Source organism: Peromyscus californicus, unplaced genomic scaffold (assembly GCF_007827085.1).
Source record: "Peromyscus californicus insignis strain IS unplaced genomic scaffold, ASM782708v3 Scaffold_23__1_contigs__length_62951481, whole genome shotgun sequence".
Taxonomy (NCBI): domain Eukaryota; kingdom Metazoa; phylum Chordata; class Mammalia; order Rodentia; family Cricetidae; genus Peromyscus; species Peromyscus californicus.
In genome coordinates, this window is record NW_026294534.1 from 14,651,726 (window position 1) to 14,667,865 (window position 16,140).

The 16,140-nt window shown below is 43.0% G+C and overlaps 1 protein-coding gene across 1 annotated transcript in view; it reads left to right on the forward strand.

Annotated features, from left to right (window-relative positions):
• LOC128119455 (phosphatidylinositol 3,4,5-trisphosphate 3-phosphatase TPTE2-like) overlaps positions 1-16,140 on the forward strand; it is an 81,323-nt gene that overhangs the window by 40,499 nt on the left and 24,684 nt on the right. Inside the window, exons 14-18 of the mRNA XM_052752842.1 lie at positions 4,991-5,051; positions 6,208-6,289; positions 6,410-6,498; positions 12,840-12,901; positions 14,807-14,887. Coding sequence (XP_052608802.1) covers positions 4,991-5,051; positions 6,208-6,289; positions 6,410-6,498; positions 12,840-12,901; positions 14,807-14,887 — 375 coding nt within the window. The remainder of the gene's footprint in view (positions 1-4,990; positions 5,052-6,207; positions 6,290-6,409; positions 6,499-12,839; positions 12,902-14,806; positions 14,888-16,140) is intronic.

Here is a 16,140-nt window from a genome sequence, read left to right on the forward strand (position 1 = left end):
CATGCAACAAATGCAAAATTTTCAACGAAGCTTCTTCAGTCATATTTAATTCACCTCCCAAAATTGCCACAATTAAGCTTTATGGGTAACACATCCTTTGGTAGATAGTATTGTTTTTCAATAGATTAAGTTGGTAACTTGGAGTTAATTATAGTTTACTTAAATTGAGCCGCTTTTCTTTCGACAAAGTTGGTCTCAATTTAGCCGTATTTAATATTAGCTAAATTGTTGCTAAAAAGACAAACAAACAAACAAAAAAACCAAAAAAAAAAAAAAAAACCCCAAACCTTCATGTAGCTGAAAATCAAAACAAAGGCATTTCTCAAGTGAGCTCCGGACTATTGGTTTCTATCAGTTATTGAACTGATATCTCCTCGGGGTGCTGATTGACAGTTATTGGTTGCTTTACTGTTTTAATCAAAGTATTCAAAGAGAAGCTATTTTCATAAAATGCATAAGACACAAGCTACCACAAAAGCCTCTCTATGGGTTGAATGACTGTATTTCACTCAGAATGCAGGCTCAGATCTAAGCCATTAGTTCAGCTGCTGGTGGCCTTGGCTAGCCAGAGAGCTTCAGGGGACAGACACACGGTCCGCAACAGCTGCACATCTTGGACAGATGTCACTTTAACTCAAGGGTGATGTCCGTGGACCCTTAACTCCTGAGAGGACGCTAAAACATTCCTGTGGTTTCCTCAATCTTTAAAAAGAAAGGATGGTAAGGATGTAGTGCCCCACGGAGGGGGTTCCTGAAGGTGTCCAGGCAGGGAAGCAAACCTCTGGAAGAGATAAGAATGAAAACTGGGTGCAGATTGACTTCCTCAGCCTGGATCAGACTGAGGGGGTCCAATGCCAGGCGGTTCATTGTCAGCATATTTAAAACACTATTTGGGAAAAGGTTTCCAGGCAACAATCAGTCCAATCAATGCAATCCCAGGTGCACAATAAAGCTGAAGGTGTGACTACATAGAGACCCTTTACACAATGCATGTGACCATGAGGGTGGGTTCTAGAGCTCAAGGGCCTAGAATCTGGTGTGATCTCTGACTGATAGCATAGAGGTCAGCAGGCCATAGAGTACTTGTGACATCTCCCCTAAGGATGGGTAATGGTCTAGGGAGGGGAGAGTCTGCGATAATCATTCCGGGGAATTTGGGTGAGGTCTGCCTCCACAGACGACAAAAAGGTCACCAGGTCATTAACAAAATCCACTCTTCAGCTTTCTGGATGGAATGCAGGCAATTGATTTTTATCTCCTCCACTGAGGAGGCATCCCATTCCTGACTAACATTCCTGGTTTTCTTAGTGCTGCTCTGAGTACAAGGACCTCTCTGCTCCCAACAGCACATGTCCCAGCACTCAGGAGGCCGAGGCAGGCAGATCTCTTAGTTTGAGGCTAGCCAGTTAGCCTGGTCTACAATGTGAGTTCCAGGACAGCCAGGGCTACACATAAAAACCCTGACTCGAAAAAAAAAGAAAGGAGGGAAGGAAGGTAGGAAAGGAGGAGGGAGGGAGGGAGGGAGAAAAGAAAAAGAAAGGAAGAAAGAAAATGAAATGAAGGAAGGAAGGAGAAATAAAGGATGTTATAAATACAGGATTATATTTGGACTGACCTTAAGTATGCAAAGCAGAGGATATTTTTTCTCTTGAAAATCTTTATTGTATCATGTGTGTATGTGTGTGTTCGTATGTAAGTGTGTGCATATGTGTGTGTGTGGAGGCTGGAGGACAGCTATGAGTGCTGTTCATCAGTTAACACCCACTTTGTTTTTGAGACAGGCTCTGTCACTGGTCTGGAGCTCACCAAGGCTAACTTGGCTGTCCAGTGAGCTCCAGGGATGTGCCTGTCCCCATCTTCCCAGTGCTGGGTTATAAGCATTTGACCACATCCAGCCTGTTAAGGTGGGTTTGGGGATCAAACTCAGGTTCTCATGCTTGCAAAGTACAAACTGAACTATCTCTCCAACCCGAGGGTAAAATAAACTTGAGCTTTACTTACAAAGAAATGTTCAGTGTTGCCTTTAAGTAGCCCAGGTGCTCCAGATGTGGGATCTATAGGGTTAGCAAACAAAAACTACTGCCGCGTTCAGCAGATAGAGACTGTAACATCTGCTGTTTCTGTAGCAAGAAATGCGCCAGACAGGTGGAGGGAGAAGGGTGTGATGCAGGTGTAGACACATAAAGGTGGAGCTGTAGCAAGAAGACTTTCAAAGGGGACTGTTATTTCTTCCACTTTTGCATCTGAAGGAAAAATTTCAAGGATTGTAGAGAGCCACACAAAGGCTCAGCCACTGAGAAAATGCACAGTGCTTTTACCTACAATCCTCAAATCTTCTCAGCTATCTTATTTTCTGATTATACATGCACTGTTTATTAAGATAAAGTTAACCCCCCCATCTCCCCCCTTCCAACCCTCAACCCCTTCTTCTTCTGTCCCCATCCAGGAAAGGACAGGTCTCCCATGAATATCAACAAAACATGGCATTTCAAGGTGCAGTTAGACTAAGCACCTCCCCATGTATTAAGGCTGGGCAAGGTGACCCAGTATGAGGAGTAGAGTCCCAAAAGCCAATAAAGAGTCGGAGACGGCCCCTGTTCCCACTGTTAGAAGTCTCACAAGAAGACCAAACTACACAACTGTAACATATATGCAGAGTGCATAGGTCAGTCCCATGAAGGCTCCCTGGTTGTCAGTTCAGTCTCTGCGAGCCCCTGTGAGCCCAGGTTAGTTGATTGCATGAGCTTTCCCGTGATGTAATGATATATCTGTAACTGTTATGATAGAATTCTCATCCAGTGACTGATGGAAGCAGATGCAGAGACCCACGGCCAAGCTCCAGGAGTCCAATCAGCAAGAGAGAGGAGGGAATTATATGAGCAAGAGATATTGAGACCATGATTGGAAAAAGCACAGGGACAAATAGCCAAACTAGCGGAAACACATGAACTGTGAACCAATAGCTGAGAAACCCCCATGGAACTGGACCAGGCCCTCTGGAGAAGTGAGACAGTTGATTAGCTTGAACTGTTTAGGAGGCCCCCAGGCAGTGGAACTGGGACCTGTCCTTGGTGCATGAGCTGGCTTTTTGGATCCTGGGGCCTATGCTGAGATACTTTGCTCAGCCTTGGTGTAGGGAGGAGGGGACTGGGCCTACCTTGGCTGAGTCTACCAGGCTGGGCTGACTCCCCAGGGGAGACCTTGCCTTGGAGGAGGTGGGAATGGGGGGTGGGTGGGAGGAGGGAGGACAGGGGAATCTGTGACTGATAAGTAAAATTAAATTATAAAATAAAAATATTTTTTAAAAAAGATGTAAGATAAGCTTTCTATGCAATTTCCAAATCATGTGACTAAAAAGCAATTTTAATCATTTCCATGTCTGCATAAAATGTTCTGCTATCCTGAAGTACACTCCTTAGAGGACCTGGATACGTGGAGACAAGTCTGTGCATACAACATTTAAGTTCATCATTTTTAACTTCCTCATGGAAATATTTATGAAGTGAATATGTCCCTTTTCACATGTCAATATGTTAAAAGAAAGGCAAGCATTTTTAGCAGGAGAGAAATTCATGTGACCTGTCATGAAAAAAAAAATCAAGACAGCAATCTGCTCTGATGTGGAAACAGCAAATAAAAGAGAGGAGAAAATAGTCAAAAGTCCAAATAATTTATAAAAACAGCAGCCATGTTTGTAGTCTATACCAGTGCACCCTTGTTTGAAAACCTCTGCTCTTGGAGTAAAGATTTGGCAACCACAGTGATTTATCAGTAAAACCATTTCAATGCAATTAGAAATCATCAGGGCTGGACTACTGCCTGAAAGAGCAATGCCTATATAATGACAGAACTCCCGGGCTCGTCACAACCACTTCTATAGTTTAAATCCTACTATCTTCTTATAAGTTAAGTGAATTTCATTTGTGTTCTATAGTATGATGGCCAACAAAACAATAGCAACCCCTGAAAAAAAAATTTAGAATATTGTATTGTAAACAATCTAAAACATTTAAAACAATGAAATAGTTTAACTTATTTGAAAGGTGTGGAAGCAGTTCAAAAGTTTAATGGAATCTAGTTATGTGGTGTGTGATGCAGAGGAGAGGGGATCTAGCATTCTGCCTCATTACAATATTTCCTAATTAAAAGTTCCCTGCAGGAACACTGTGTGTAAACACGGATAAGATAACCCCAGACTTGTTTTGTGGAACCTTTTGAAAGAGTTCATCTCTTCAGGTTGAAATTTTCCTTCTAGTGCCTTCTGTGGAGCTGGATTTGTAGATAGATGCTACTTAAATTTGGCTTTGTCACGAATTTCTTTCTCCGTCTATTGAGATTGATAGTTTTGCTGGGTATAGCAGTCTGGGCTGGCATCTATGGTCTCTTGGAGTTTGTAGAACATCCATCCAGCCCTTCTGGCCTTTTGATTCTCCATTGAAAAGTCAGGTGGTGTTCTAATGGGCCTGCCTTTATATGTTAGTTGGTCTTTTTCCCCTGCAGCTTCCAATGTTCTTTCTTCTTTGGTACATTTAGTGTTTTGATTATTATGTATCATGGAGAATTTCTTTTCTGGTCACAATGTATCCACTCAGGAAGGAGAGAGTGAACAAGTGATACTATGATATAAAGCCTCAATACTTTCTCCCAGTAGTCCACTTGTCTAGCAAGACTCAACCTCCTAAAGCTTCCATAACTTTCCCAAACTGCACCACCAGCTGGGGGACCGAGTATTTAAACATGTGAACTTACAGGGGGCATTCAATTCAAATTATGGCAGAGGCTAATATGAATATCTCAGCCTTCTTTAATAACAGATTACAGAGGATGTAAAATCTACATATCCTCATATTCAGGGAATTTTCACTAGATATCCCCCATACCAATGAGAAGCAGGTGGAGCAATTGTAACCATTTTTGGTTACTTCTAGTAGCTCCATGCTTACTTCTGGATGACACTGCATAGGTAACATTTGTGTCTGTCTGTCTTTAGGAGGTTGTGCGGTTCCTTGACTCCAAGCATCCAGACCACTATCAAGTCTACAATCTATGCAGTATGTACACGACTCACTTTTGTGTTACTGTAGGTAGAGGACAGATTGGTTCTGCTGACTCCTCTCCTACATTTCATTTATTCATAAGTATTTAGAGTTAGAGTAAAATTCCCCATCTTGTGTTGGCCTCATGTGGTAGGAAAGGTAGCTCACCCAGCACCAAGTACCCCAGGAGAGAGGGCTAGGTGGGCCTAGAAGGACCGAACAGACAGCGCAGAGGTGAGCCATGTTAGGGAATGTCTGTTCTAGGATGAGGGAATGTTTTCTTCCGTCTAGGTTACATTGAAGGTGCAAACATTCACAAGTCTGCTCTCTAACCCACCTGGAGTAGGCTGTGATGAGGAGAGCGCACTGGGTTAAAATAGAAACAAAAATGCAACCCTTTGGGAATATTATACCTCAGTTTACCACTCTGTCTCTGGTGATTTGTTCAATGCCTGTATATTAAATGAAAATTTTCAGGAGCCGACATCTCTGTCAACTGTACATTTGTCTCTGCTCTGCGGTTTCTAACACTCATGACTATGTCCTGAGAGGTCACTAGAAAGGGAAAGGTGAAGCTTCCTTTTAAAAATGAGTTTAGTGAGGGATTTAGTTGGGGATTTAGCTCAGTGGTAGAGCACTTGCCTAGCAAGCGCAAGGCCCTGGGTTCGGTCCTCAGCTCCAGAGGAAAAACAAAACAAAACAAAAATGAGTTTAGTGGCCAGGTAGTGGTAGTGGCAGCTGTAGCAGCAGCAGCAGCAGCAGCAGCAGCAGCAGCAGCAGCAGCAGCAGCAGCAGCAGCAGCAGCAGCAGCAGCGGCGCACGCCTTTAATCCCAGCACTTGGGAGGCAGAGGCAGGCGGATCTCTGTGAGTTCAAGGCCAGCCTGGTCTACAGAGCGAGTAACAAGACAGTCTCGAAAGCTTCACAGAGAAACCCTGTCTTGAAAAAAAAAATTTTTTTTAATGAGTTTAGTTTGCCTGAGGTGGAAAATTGCCAAACTTTTTTTTTTTTTTTTTTTTGCAACTCTGAAAAATTGTTTTTAGAGCTAACAGAAACTACTCTTGAAGATAGATAAGGAATTTTCTAATTGAAACTCTGTATCTATTTATATAACTTTATCATTTGCTGTGTTACTAGGCATAGATGTATGACATATGTATTATTTATTTTAGGTGAGAGTGCTTATGACCCTAAGAACTTCCACTACAGGGTCCGCAGAATCATGGTTGATGATCATAATGTCCCCACTCTTGAGTAAGTTTTACCCCACGCTGACTGTCAGAAAAGCGCTAAATACCAAGGCTCGGTGTTCTAGAAAATGACTATTTTGGAAAAAATGTTTAATTGAATGAAAAATCTTATTTTTGAAATCAGGGAAATGTTGTTGTTCTCCAAAGAAGTAAATGATTGGATGGCTCAACATCCTGAAAACATTGTGGCGATTCACTGTATGGGAGGAAAAGGTAACACTGCCTTTTTAAAATTTTCCTCTTTGAAAAGAAACATGCATGAGAACTAACGCTATTAACCATATTAATCATTAACACTTTAAACTAACTGGCTTCAGGACAGAAAGATGTAAGAAGACAGGAAAGGCAATGGCAGAGGTGCAGAGAGGACCGTGGGAGTCAAGGGAAGGAGAAAAAAGAGTTCAGGAAGGGTGCGAATATTTTCCCCTGCTTACCAAATATTTAGATTATCTTACTCTTAACTTGACAATGTAAGTCTGTAAAAATACCAATGATGTTTTATCTTTAGAATAGAATAACACTTTTTATTTTAAGGCTATATTTTCTCTTTAATTGACAGAGATTATATATATTATGATATGCATTATATTTTTGTCATTATATTTATTGTGGAGTGGCTGAATGCAACTAATTAACACATATATCACTTTATCATACTTATTTTATTGTGGTTAATATGCTTTTCCTTGATGATTGGTGACGTTGAGCATTTTTATATACCTGTTGGCCATGAGTATGTTTTCTTTTGGAAATACCATTAGACTTTTATTGGTTTTATTGTTGTTGCTGTTATTTGTTTAGAAAGATGTTTTTTTATTTTGTTTGGGTTTGTTTCTTTCTTTCTTTTCCTTGAGGAAAAGTTTGGATTAATAGCCCAACCAGTCCTTGAACTACCTATGTATTGCAGGCGGGCCTCCAATTCATGATCCTCCTGTCTCCTTCCAAATACTGAGACCACAGGCAAGACTACTAAATCCGTCACTGGTTTATTTTAGAGAAGAAGTACTTTTCTTATTGAAAATGTGCGCACTGTATTCTGATAGTGGTTCCCCTCCCCCATCACCCAGATCCTCCCCACCTCTCCACCCACCCAACTCTATGCCTCCTTTCTCTCTATCTTTAAAAATCAAACAGGCCAATTTTTAAAAGTCAGAATAAAAGAAAAAGTGAGAAATAACAAGAAATACATGCACACAAAGCCCACACAAAATTGGAAACCATAATATACAAAGACCAGTAAGATAAAAATGCCCAAACAAATCAACATGAGACAAAAAAAAAAATTAACCGAAAATACCATTGAGTTCATTCTGTGATGGCCATCTACTGCTGGGCATGGGATCTACCCGTCAGTGTGGTTTGTTTACCCACTGAGACACAAATGAGAGAAAACATGCTACATCTGTCATTCTGGATCTGGGATACCTCACTCAGAAAGATTGTTTCCAGCTCCATCCAGTTACCTGTTAATTTCATAATTGTGTTTTTCTTAGTAGATGACTAATATTCCATTATTCAAATGTACTACATTTTCATTATCCATTCCTCAGTTGATGGACATCTATGCTGGTTTCATTTCCTGGCTATTGTGAATAAAGCAACAATAAACATGGATGAGCAGACGTCTCTATAGTAGATATGAAGTCCTTTGGGTATATGTTCGAGTGGTTTAGTGGTTTAGGATCACGTGGATCATCTATTTCTAGAGTTTTGATCAACCTCCGCTATAATTTCCATAATGGCTTTACCTGTTTGCACGTCCACCAGCAGTGAATAACTATTTCCCATACCTTATATCCACATCAGCATTTGTCGTCATTTTTTTTTCCTGTCTTAGCCATTCTGACTTGGGTAAGATGAAATCTTGAAGGTAGTTTTAATTTGCATTTACCTAATGGCTAAGGATATTGGACATTTAAAAAAAAAACCAAAAACATTTCTTGGCCATTCATACTTTATAGAGAACCCCCTTCTTAGTTCTCCGCCCCAATTTGAGGAATGGGTTCGCTCTTTTGAAGTTGTTGTTGCCCAGTGATGTCCCACATGCCCCCGAACATCACAGGCTATTGCCAGTGCTCTTGGTTACCCTCCAGAAGTTGACAGCAAGAGCCTGTTGCTGAAGATACCACATATGTTAGTCCTAGAATATGGAGAGGTCAAGCTGGGACTTACCTGGAAGCTACATCCCTACCGGCTAGCTTTCACAGTGCTGGAATGTGCTACTCATGCTAGCAGAGGGGACAAGCAATCCTTACTCTTAGCCAGCTGTGACCCCTGGAAACTATAGTAATGGCCAGTTGGCAAGGCATGCTTACTGCTGGAATGGGAGGAATCAACCACTGTTTTTTTTGTGTTTTGTTTTTCAAGACAGGGTTTCTCCGTGTAGCTTTGCGCCTTTCCTGAAACTCATTTGGTAGCCCAGGCTGTCCTTGAACTCACAGAGATCTGCCTGGCTCTGCCTCCCGAGTGCTGGGATTAAAGGCATGCGCCACCACCGTCCGGCTCAACCATTGTTTGATTGGATTTGAGATTCATTCCACAAGCTGAATCTCACATATGACACTATTATTGGGTCAGTTCTATGATAAGATTGTCCACAGACTCCAAGAGAGACTGTTAAATGGACATCGTATTAAACCAACTCCTAATGATTTGTTATTCCCATTTTTAGTGCATCTCTCAACCATCACCGGAGAAGCTTCTTTTTGCTATAGATGGTGGTTAATATAGAGACCTACAACTAGTCAAGTATAGAGAATGAAAGACTGCAGTTATCTGTATCACACCCCCTCTGCCCGGGGCTCGGGCATCATTGTGGAGGAGGGAAGGGAGAGGTTGTAAGAGTCTGGGGCAGTGGACAGCGATAAGGAAACAATACTTTCCAGACATCTCACAGCGGTTGTGACAGTTCACACCAGAGAAAATCCCAGAAGAGAGATGGAAGGTGGGCACAAAGTTCCCCCGTAACTAAGGAACTATTGGCGGGCACAAAGTTCCCCCGTAACTAAGGAACTATTGGCGCTCAATGGCTTCTTGGAGAGGGAGCATCCATCTTCTTAGCAGTATGTCCCCCGGCAGGTCATTTATGTCTCACTGGGAGGTCACCCATCCAAGAGCTTATGGGCAGCACGGCCTGTACTTTATGGGTTTCTTTTCTATTTTTGAGATTTTATTTTAATTCTATTTCTCCCCTCCCTATCCTACCTACAAACCTTCTTCCCATACACCCCTCCCCAGGCTCTTTCAATCTCATGGCCTCTTTTTTCATCAATTGTTATTGCGTGCATATACGTATTCGTATAAACATACATATTCCCAAATGGAACCTGTTGAGTCCACATAACATTACTCATAAGTATGTCTTCAGGGCTGACTGTTTGGTACCAGACCAACCAATGGATGTGCTCTGCCCTGGGGAGAGCTTCCTCTTCCACTCCCAGCTTTCCTCAGTTGTCTTTAGTTCTTTGTATAGGGTTATGTGAGGCCTTGTGGGCTTTCCTGTCCAGTTTGGCATGTTCATCGGTACCCTCCTTGTTCAGCTCACATTTGGGCAGTCATGTCGGCAAGACTTTTTGGGGGTAGCTTCTGGTGTCGCTAGGAGACAATCTCACAGTGAACCCCTGTTCCTCTGGCTCTTTCAATCTTCTCAGTCCCTCTTCTACAATGTTCCCTGAGCCTTAGGTGTGGCGCTCTTTTGTAGATGCGTCCATTGGGACTGGTCTCCACAACTCTGTGTTTTGATTGGCTAGGGTTCTCTGTAGTGTGTAGACGAATTTCTAAACAGTCTTATTAAATAAGAAACACAGAGCCAAATATAGAGGTAATAGCCAAAGAGACCAGAGCAATAGCCATGACTAGCTTTAGCTTACCACCAGCAGTAGCTTCCCCAGAGAGAGCTTCTTCCTGCCTGACCTGTGTTTTTATTGTCTTTCTGTTCTGCCTTCTCATTGGCTCTAAGCCCAGCCACATGACTTCCTCATCACTGCCTGTCTATATAGACCTCCAGGTCTCTATGGTTGGTACTGGGATTAAAGGCTCGTGTCACCACGCTTGGCAGTGTCCTTTACCACACAGAGACTCTGTGTGCCATGTGATCGGGATTAAGGGCGTGTGCCACCACTGCCTGATTTTTGTTTTATGGCTATTTGACCTCTGATCTCTAGGCAACTTTATTTATTAACATACAAATAAAATATCACATTTCAGCACAAATAAAATGTCACCACAGTAGTGGCCTCTAGTAGAGTGGAATTATATATCGTGTTGTTAAATAAAAGCAATTGAGAAATATTTTAAAAGATGTGCTGGGAAGAGAGTTCAGTCAGTGAAGTGCTTTTCATGTGGACACAATGACCTGAGTTCTGATCCTCAGAACACATGTAAAAACCAGCATGTCTGTAACCAGCATGTGCTGGGATACAGACAGAAAGATGTCTAGGGCTTGGTAATGAGCTGGCATAGCAAATCAGTGATCTTCAGCACCTTTAAGACCTTATCTCAAACAGTGAGGTAGAGAGCAACAGAGCATCCTCCCCCACCCCGCCCGCCATATACAAGTACATACACATCTCACACACACATATACATACACTGCACACATACATACACATTGCACACACACCACACACATATATACATGTACTCATACAAACCACACACACTCACACACCACACACTCACACGCCACTCTCATGTACACTCACACACACACACACTCAAACACTCACACACCACACACACTCAAGTGCACATAGTATACACACACCACATACACACATACCACTGGGCCCAGGATGGAGCCAGTTCGGCTTTCCCCAAACCAAACCCCCTTTTGTTCACCCCACAAAGCATTCGATCAAGGCTACCATTGCTGTAGAATAAAGCATTTCCTAGCCAGTACTTGGATGTACCTGGAGTTCAAACCATAACCTCAGTTGGCCACTAGCAGTTGAGCTGAGACCCCTCTAATGAGATATTTTGTGTCCCTCACCACCCCTGGAAAGAGGTGGTAGTGAGTCTCGGGTCCTTTCTCTTCGCTGACTCTGCCATACTGTCACTGGGATTTGAGGCCCTGCCGTTTATCACTCTGCTGAAGACCCAAGTCACAGAAATTAGCAGGAGCAAACAGGCTTGTGCAAGCCTGCCTTGAAGAAGACAGATTTGAGTATCTACCTCAAATCTTTATCTCATCTCTTAAAACGAGAAGAGACGTTTATGGAAGAAAATAGTGTGGGGGTGTAGATGGATGACGGGAAGGGAATCCATGCCCTGGGTCTTTAGCTTCAGACCTGTGGTGACTCTGAGAGCAGTCTGGACTGCATGAGACTGTGGGTAAAATTGTTTTAATTAAGAACTTTTACATGGAAGGAGTAATAGGCATTGCAAGTGCTGGATGGTGTTGTGGGTGTTCTGTTTACATCAGTTACAAAAGCCAGGTCTGTAAGTCGTGCTTTAGTGTTGGCGCCCTGACAGGGCTATTGTCTTTATCTCCACTGCAATGTCAGCATCAGAGACTGAAGAAAAGTCCACAGCAACTCGTGTAGCATGCCCACAGTAAGTAGGACACCGAGTTCCAGGTATAGTCACAGAGCAGTGATTTGGGCTACTTGGGGCAAGCACGTTTACTTGTACAAAACACATTTTAGGTGTTTCCGCTCATGGTGTCAGAAACTGACCTTGGGATCTCTTCCTCAATTGTTTTTTACCTTAAAAAATGTATTCTGTGTTAATGTATATGGTGTGTATGTGTGGCGTGTGTGGTGTGTGTGTGTGTGTGTGTGTGTGTGTGTGTGTGTGTGAATGCCATGGTGTATAATATGTGTGTGCGTGTGCGTGCGCGCGCGTGTGTGTGTGTGTGTGTGTGTGTGTGTGTGAATGCCATGGTGTGTATGTGTGTATGTGTGTGTTTGTAGAATGCCATGGTGTATATATATGTGTGTGTGTGTGTGTGTGTGTGTGTGTGTGTGTGTGTGTGTGTGTGTGTGAATGCCATGGTATATGTGTATGAATGCCACGGTGCATGTGTGTGTGTGTGTGTGTGTGTGTGTGTATGTAAATGCCATGGTGCATGTGTGTGTGTGTATGTGAATGCCATGGTGTGTGTGTGTGTGTGTGTGTGTGTGTGTGTGTGTGTGTGTGTATGCCATGGTGCACATGTGGAGGTCAGAGGATGATTTGGGGGAGTTGGTTCTCCATGTGTGTTCTGGGGATTGAATTTAGGTTGTCAGCTTATACAGCAATCACCTTTCCCCCCTGAGCCATTTTGCTGGCCCTTTACCTTATTTTTGAGACAGGGTTCCTCACTAAACTAGAGTTAGCTGTTTTGGCTAGTTTGGCTGGCCAGCAAACTTCTGATCCTGACTCCACCCCCCAGTGCTGGGGTCAAGGTTGATACTGTCACAGCAGCTTTCGACATGGTTTCTAGGATCTGAGTTCAAGTCCTGATGCATTCTGCTCATCGAGATCTAAGCCATCTCCCCAGGTCCTTGGAGTGAGTTCTTACACTGAACACTACAATGAACAATGACTCTTTAAATGGCCTCTTTTCTCTCTAGGAAGAACGGGAACAATGGTTTGTGCCTGCCTCATTGCCGGTGAAATAGTTTTAAATGCAAAGGTATGAGAAGCATCACTCTAGTGTCTCACATGGATTGAATCTGTTTACTCTGAAGCATCACTGTGTTATATGATTCTTTCAGTCATGACTCATACGAGTTAAACTAGAGAGGTGGTTTTCAGAAACCCTGGCTTTGGTATTCCCTTGTTTAATGCACAGTTGGTAATTAACCGATCTCTTGTTCTGGGGCAGGACTAGGCTAAGATCAAAGAGACACAAAATTTAAGGGAATGCAAAATACTCCAGTAATTAAGATTTGTCACATTTTAGTGCAATATTTTAAAAAATAAAAATTAGTACAAAAATCATGATATGTATGATATCAACATTTTAATAGAGGGAGGGCACAGTAACTGCAGGATTAAGATAAATTAAGTTAAGCCAAGTCATGCAAATGTAAAAAGACTCAGTCGGGCTTGTCGGTGCCCACCCAGTGATCCCAGCATGCCATACCGGAGCAGGAAGATCTTAAGTTCAAGGCTAGCCTGGGCTATAGGACATAGTCAAAATGTTCCCCCTCCCCTTACTGCCAATCACATGACTTCTTCCTTCTTCCCAAGAATAATACCAAGGTTAATTAGATAAGTGCTTCCAAAGGACTTAAGCATCTTTACGACTGGTAAGTCATTAAAAATGATCACTTTCCAACTGACAACAGCACATGATTGTCTCTGCTTAGTCAGAGTCGGTGTGGGGGAGATGTCTGACCTTGCTAGAAATGTCTGAGGAGACAAGGTGGGCTCTTTCCAGTTTCCTAAAAATCTTTTTTTTAACCTTTATTTAGAGTGTATGTATAAGTTGGTTTTTTCCTTTCCACTGTGTGGCTTCTGGGCATCAAACTCGAGTCATCAGGCTTGGCAGCAAGCTCCTTTCCCCACTGAGCCATCTTGCTGGTCCTGCTTCCACATTTTAAAACAGAATTCTGTCATTTGCCTCAGGGGCTTGCTGGGAGTTTAACACTTACAGGTTGTACTTCGGAAAGCTCTGTTTATCTCTCCTACAGTCTACAGAGGAGAGGCTTTGGCTTCCAAACACACACAGTTCCAGAATCTCACCACTCTCCCCGTTTTTATAACTCATGACACACAGGTTTTGAAAATGGGTGTTTTATCCTGGTTTCCTGTAGTCCCTGGGGGCTGTGGGTGATGCCATGCCTGTCCTAGGGCTGAGCCAGTTGGTCTGCTGCCTGGGGGCCAAAGGCACAGGTGAAAGGGAAAAAAAAAGGTGTCCTGGGACAGTGACTTTTAAATTACAAATCAATAATTAATGAGTGAGAAAATCAACTTAATGAGGGGCTAGGGAAATGGTTCCATGGGGAAAGGGCCTGTTGTACAAGCCTAAGAACCTGAGTTCAGAACCCTGGCACCCACTTAAAAACATGGTAGCATGAGCCTGTCCGTAACTCCAGGATGGGAGGGTAGGGCACTAGAGACAGGTGGTTCATACTGCCTAATCGAATCAGTGAGCGCCATTAGAGAGTGGGGAGATGGTTCCATGAGTAAAGGGCCTGTAGTTGGAACATGAGGACCCGAGTTCAGATCCCCCGCACCTATGTCAAAAGCCACACACATGTGTGCATGCCCTGTAACCCCAACACGGGAGGGTCTGTGGAAGGGGATCAGGCCAATTCCAAGGGCTTGCTGGCCAGCCAATCTAACTGAATGAGTGAGCTCCAGGTTCAGTGGTACCATGGTTCTCTGGCTGGAGCCTGGACCGTTCCTTGTTTGTAAAATGGAAGGTAGAAAGATTGGACCAGATACTTTCTAGCCTTTCCATGTATTTATGAGTCTTTGGTCTAGAGATCTAGCTTTCTAGCTGGGCTGTTTGGGGTAGCCTCTACCCAGAGGCCGCCAGCTTAAGGAAGAGTGCAGCTAAACTATGGCTGTGGTGTCCCCTTTCCGGCAGGAAAGTCTTTACATTTTTGGGAAGAGGCGAACAGATAAAACCAGCAGCTCTAAGTTCCAAGGAATCGAGACCCCTTCTCAGGTAAGATCACTGTCTGGTGGCTCTGTGGGAGGTCGAGAGATATCAGCCCTTGTCATTAATTTCATATCCCACCCTTCCAGTGTGATGGTCAGTTGACAGTGCTCGGGTGCCCTGGCCCAGGCTTTGCCCCCTCCCTGAGGCTGAGCCCCACCTCAGATGCCAAGCCTTGTGATCTACCCAGAACATTCTACTTTACATTTTATATTTGTTATTGTTTCTAGAGTTCAGGCATTGATTTGCCCTCCCATAGTAAGAGGGCCCTGACCTGTAACGATCATATAAAGTCTACCACTCAATTCCCTGACACCTATCCAAACACACGAACAATTCAATCCCTGAAGAGCATCACAGGAACTGTTTTTGGATGATTCACCTGTGTGTGTGTGTATGTCTTTGTGTGTGTGCCTGTATGTCTGTGTGTGTGTCTTTGTGTATTTCTATATGTGTGTGTCTGTATGTATTTGTTTGTGTATGTGTCTGTTTCTGTGTGTATTTGTGTGTGTGTGTGTGTGTGTGTGTGTGTGTGTGTGTGTGTGTGTGTGTGTGTGTGTGTTGTAAGGGGGTAGGGACAGAGAGAGGGAGAGAAGTTATATTAAAGAAAAATGAGCTGGGCAGTTGTGGTACATGTTTTTAATCTCAACACTTGGGAGACAGAGACAGATTTTGAGGTCTAAATTCTGGTCTACATAGTGAGTTCCAGGACAGCCAGGGCTACACAGAGAAACCCTGTCTTGAAGAAAAAAAAACAGAATAAAAGGAAAAATAAGTATTTTGAAAAACACTACTATGAGTCAGGCATGGTGGCTCACACCTATAATCCTAGAGTGAGGCAGAGGGATCTCAGTTTTGAGGCTAGCCTAGATAAAACCTTGTCTAAAAAAATATTTATTACACATCAGATAATATTGTGTTTCATATACATGTGTGTATTTGTAAGTCGCAGTTAATTCCATATACTAACTATTTTGAAATATATTCTATTGCCTTTTGTTCTTTCAAAAAGGTGTATTATAGAATTTTCCAAAGTCCTGTACTAGTGAGAATTGTTTGTGCTGTGTCAACTATGGGGTGAAACATTTTAAAGGTAGGAAGGTTTGTCCGGCTCAGTTTAGGTTCATGGTCAATCGCTCCCTTTTCTTTGTCCCCGAGGGGGTAGTAAATGAGGGAGCCAAACCACAACCTCAAACCTCAAACCATAACACACACACAAGAAGAGAGCAGGCCACTTCATGGTCATCATACCAGGTCAGCAT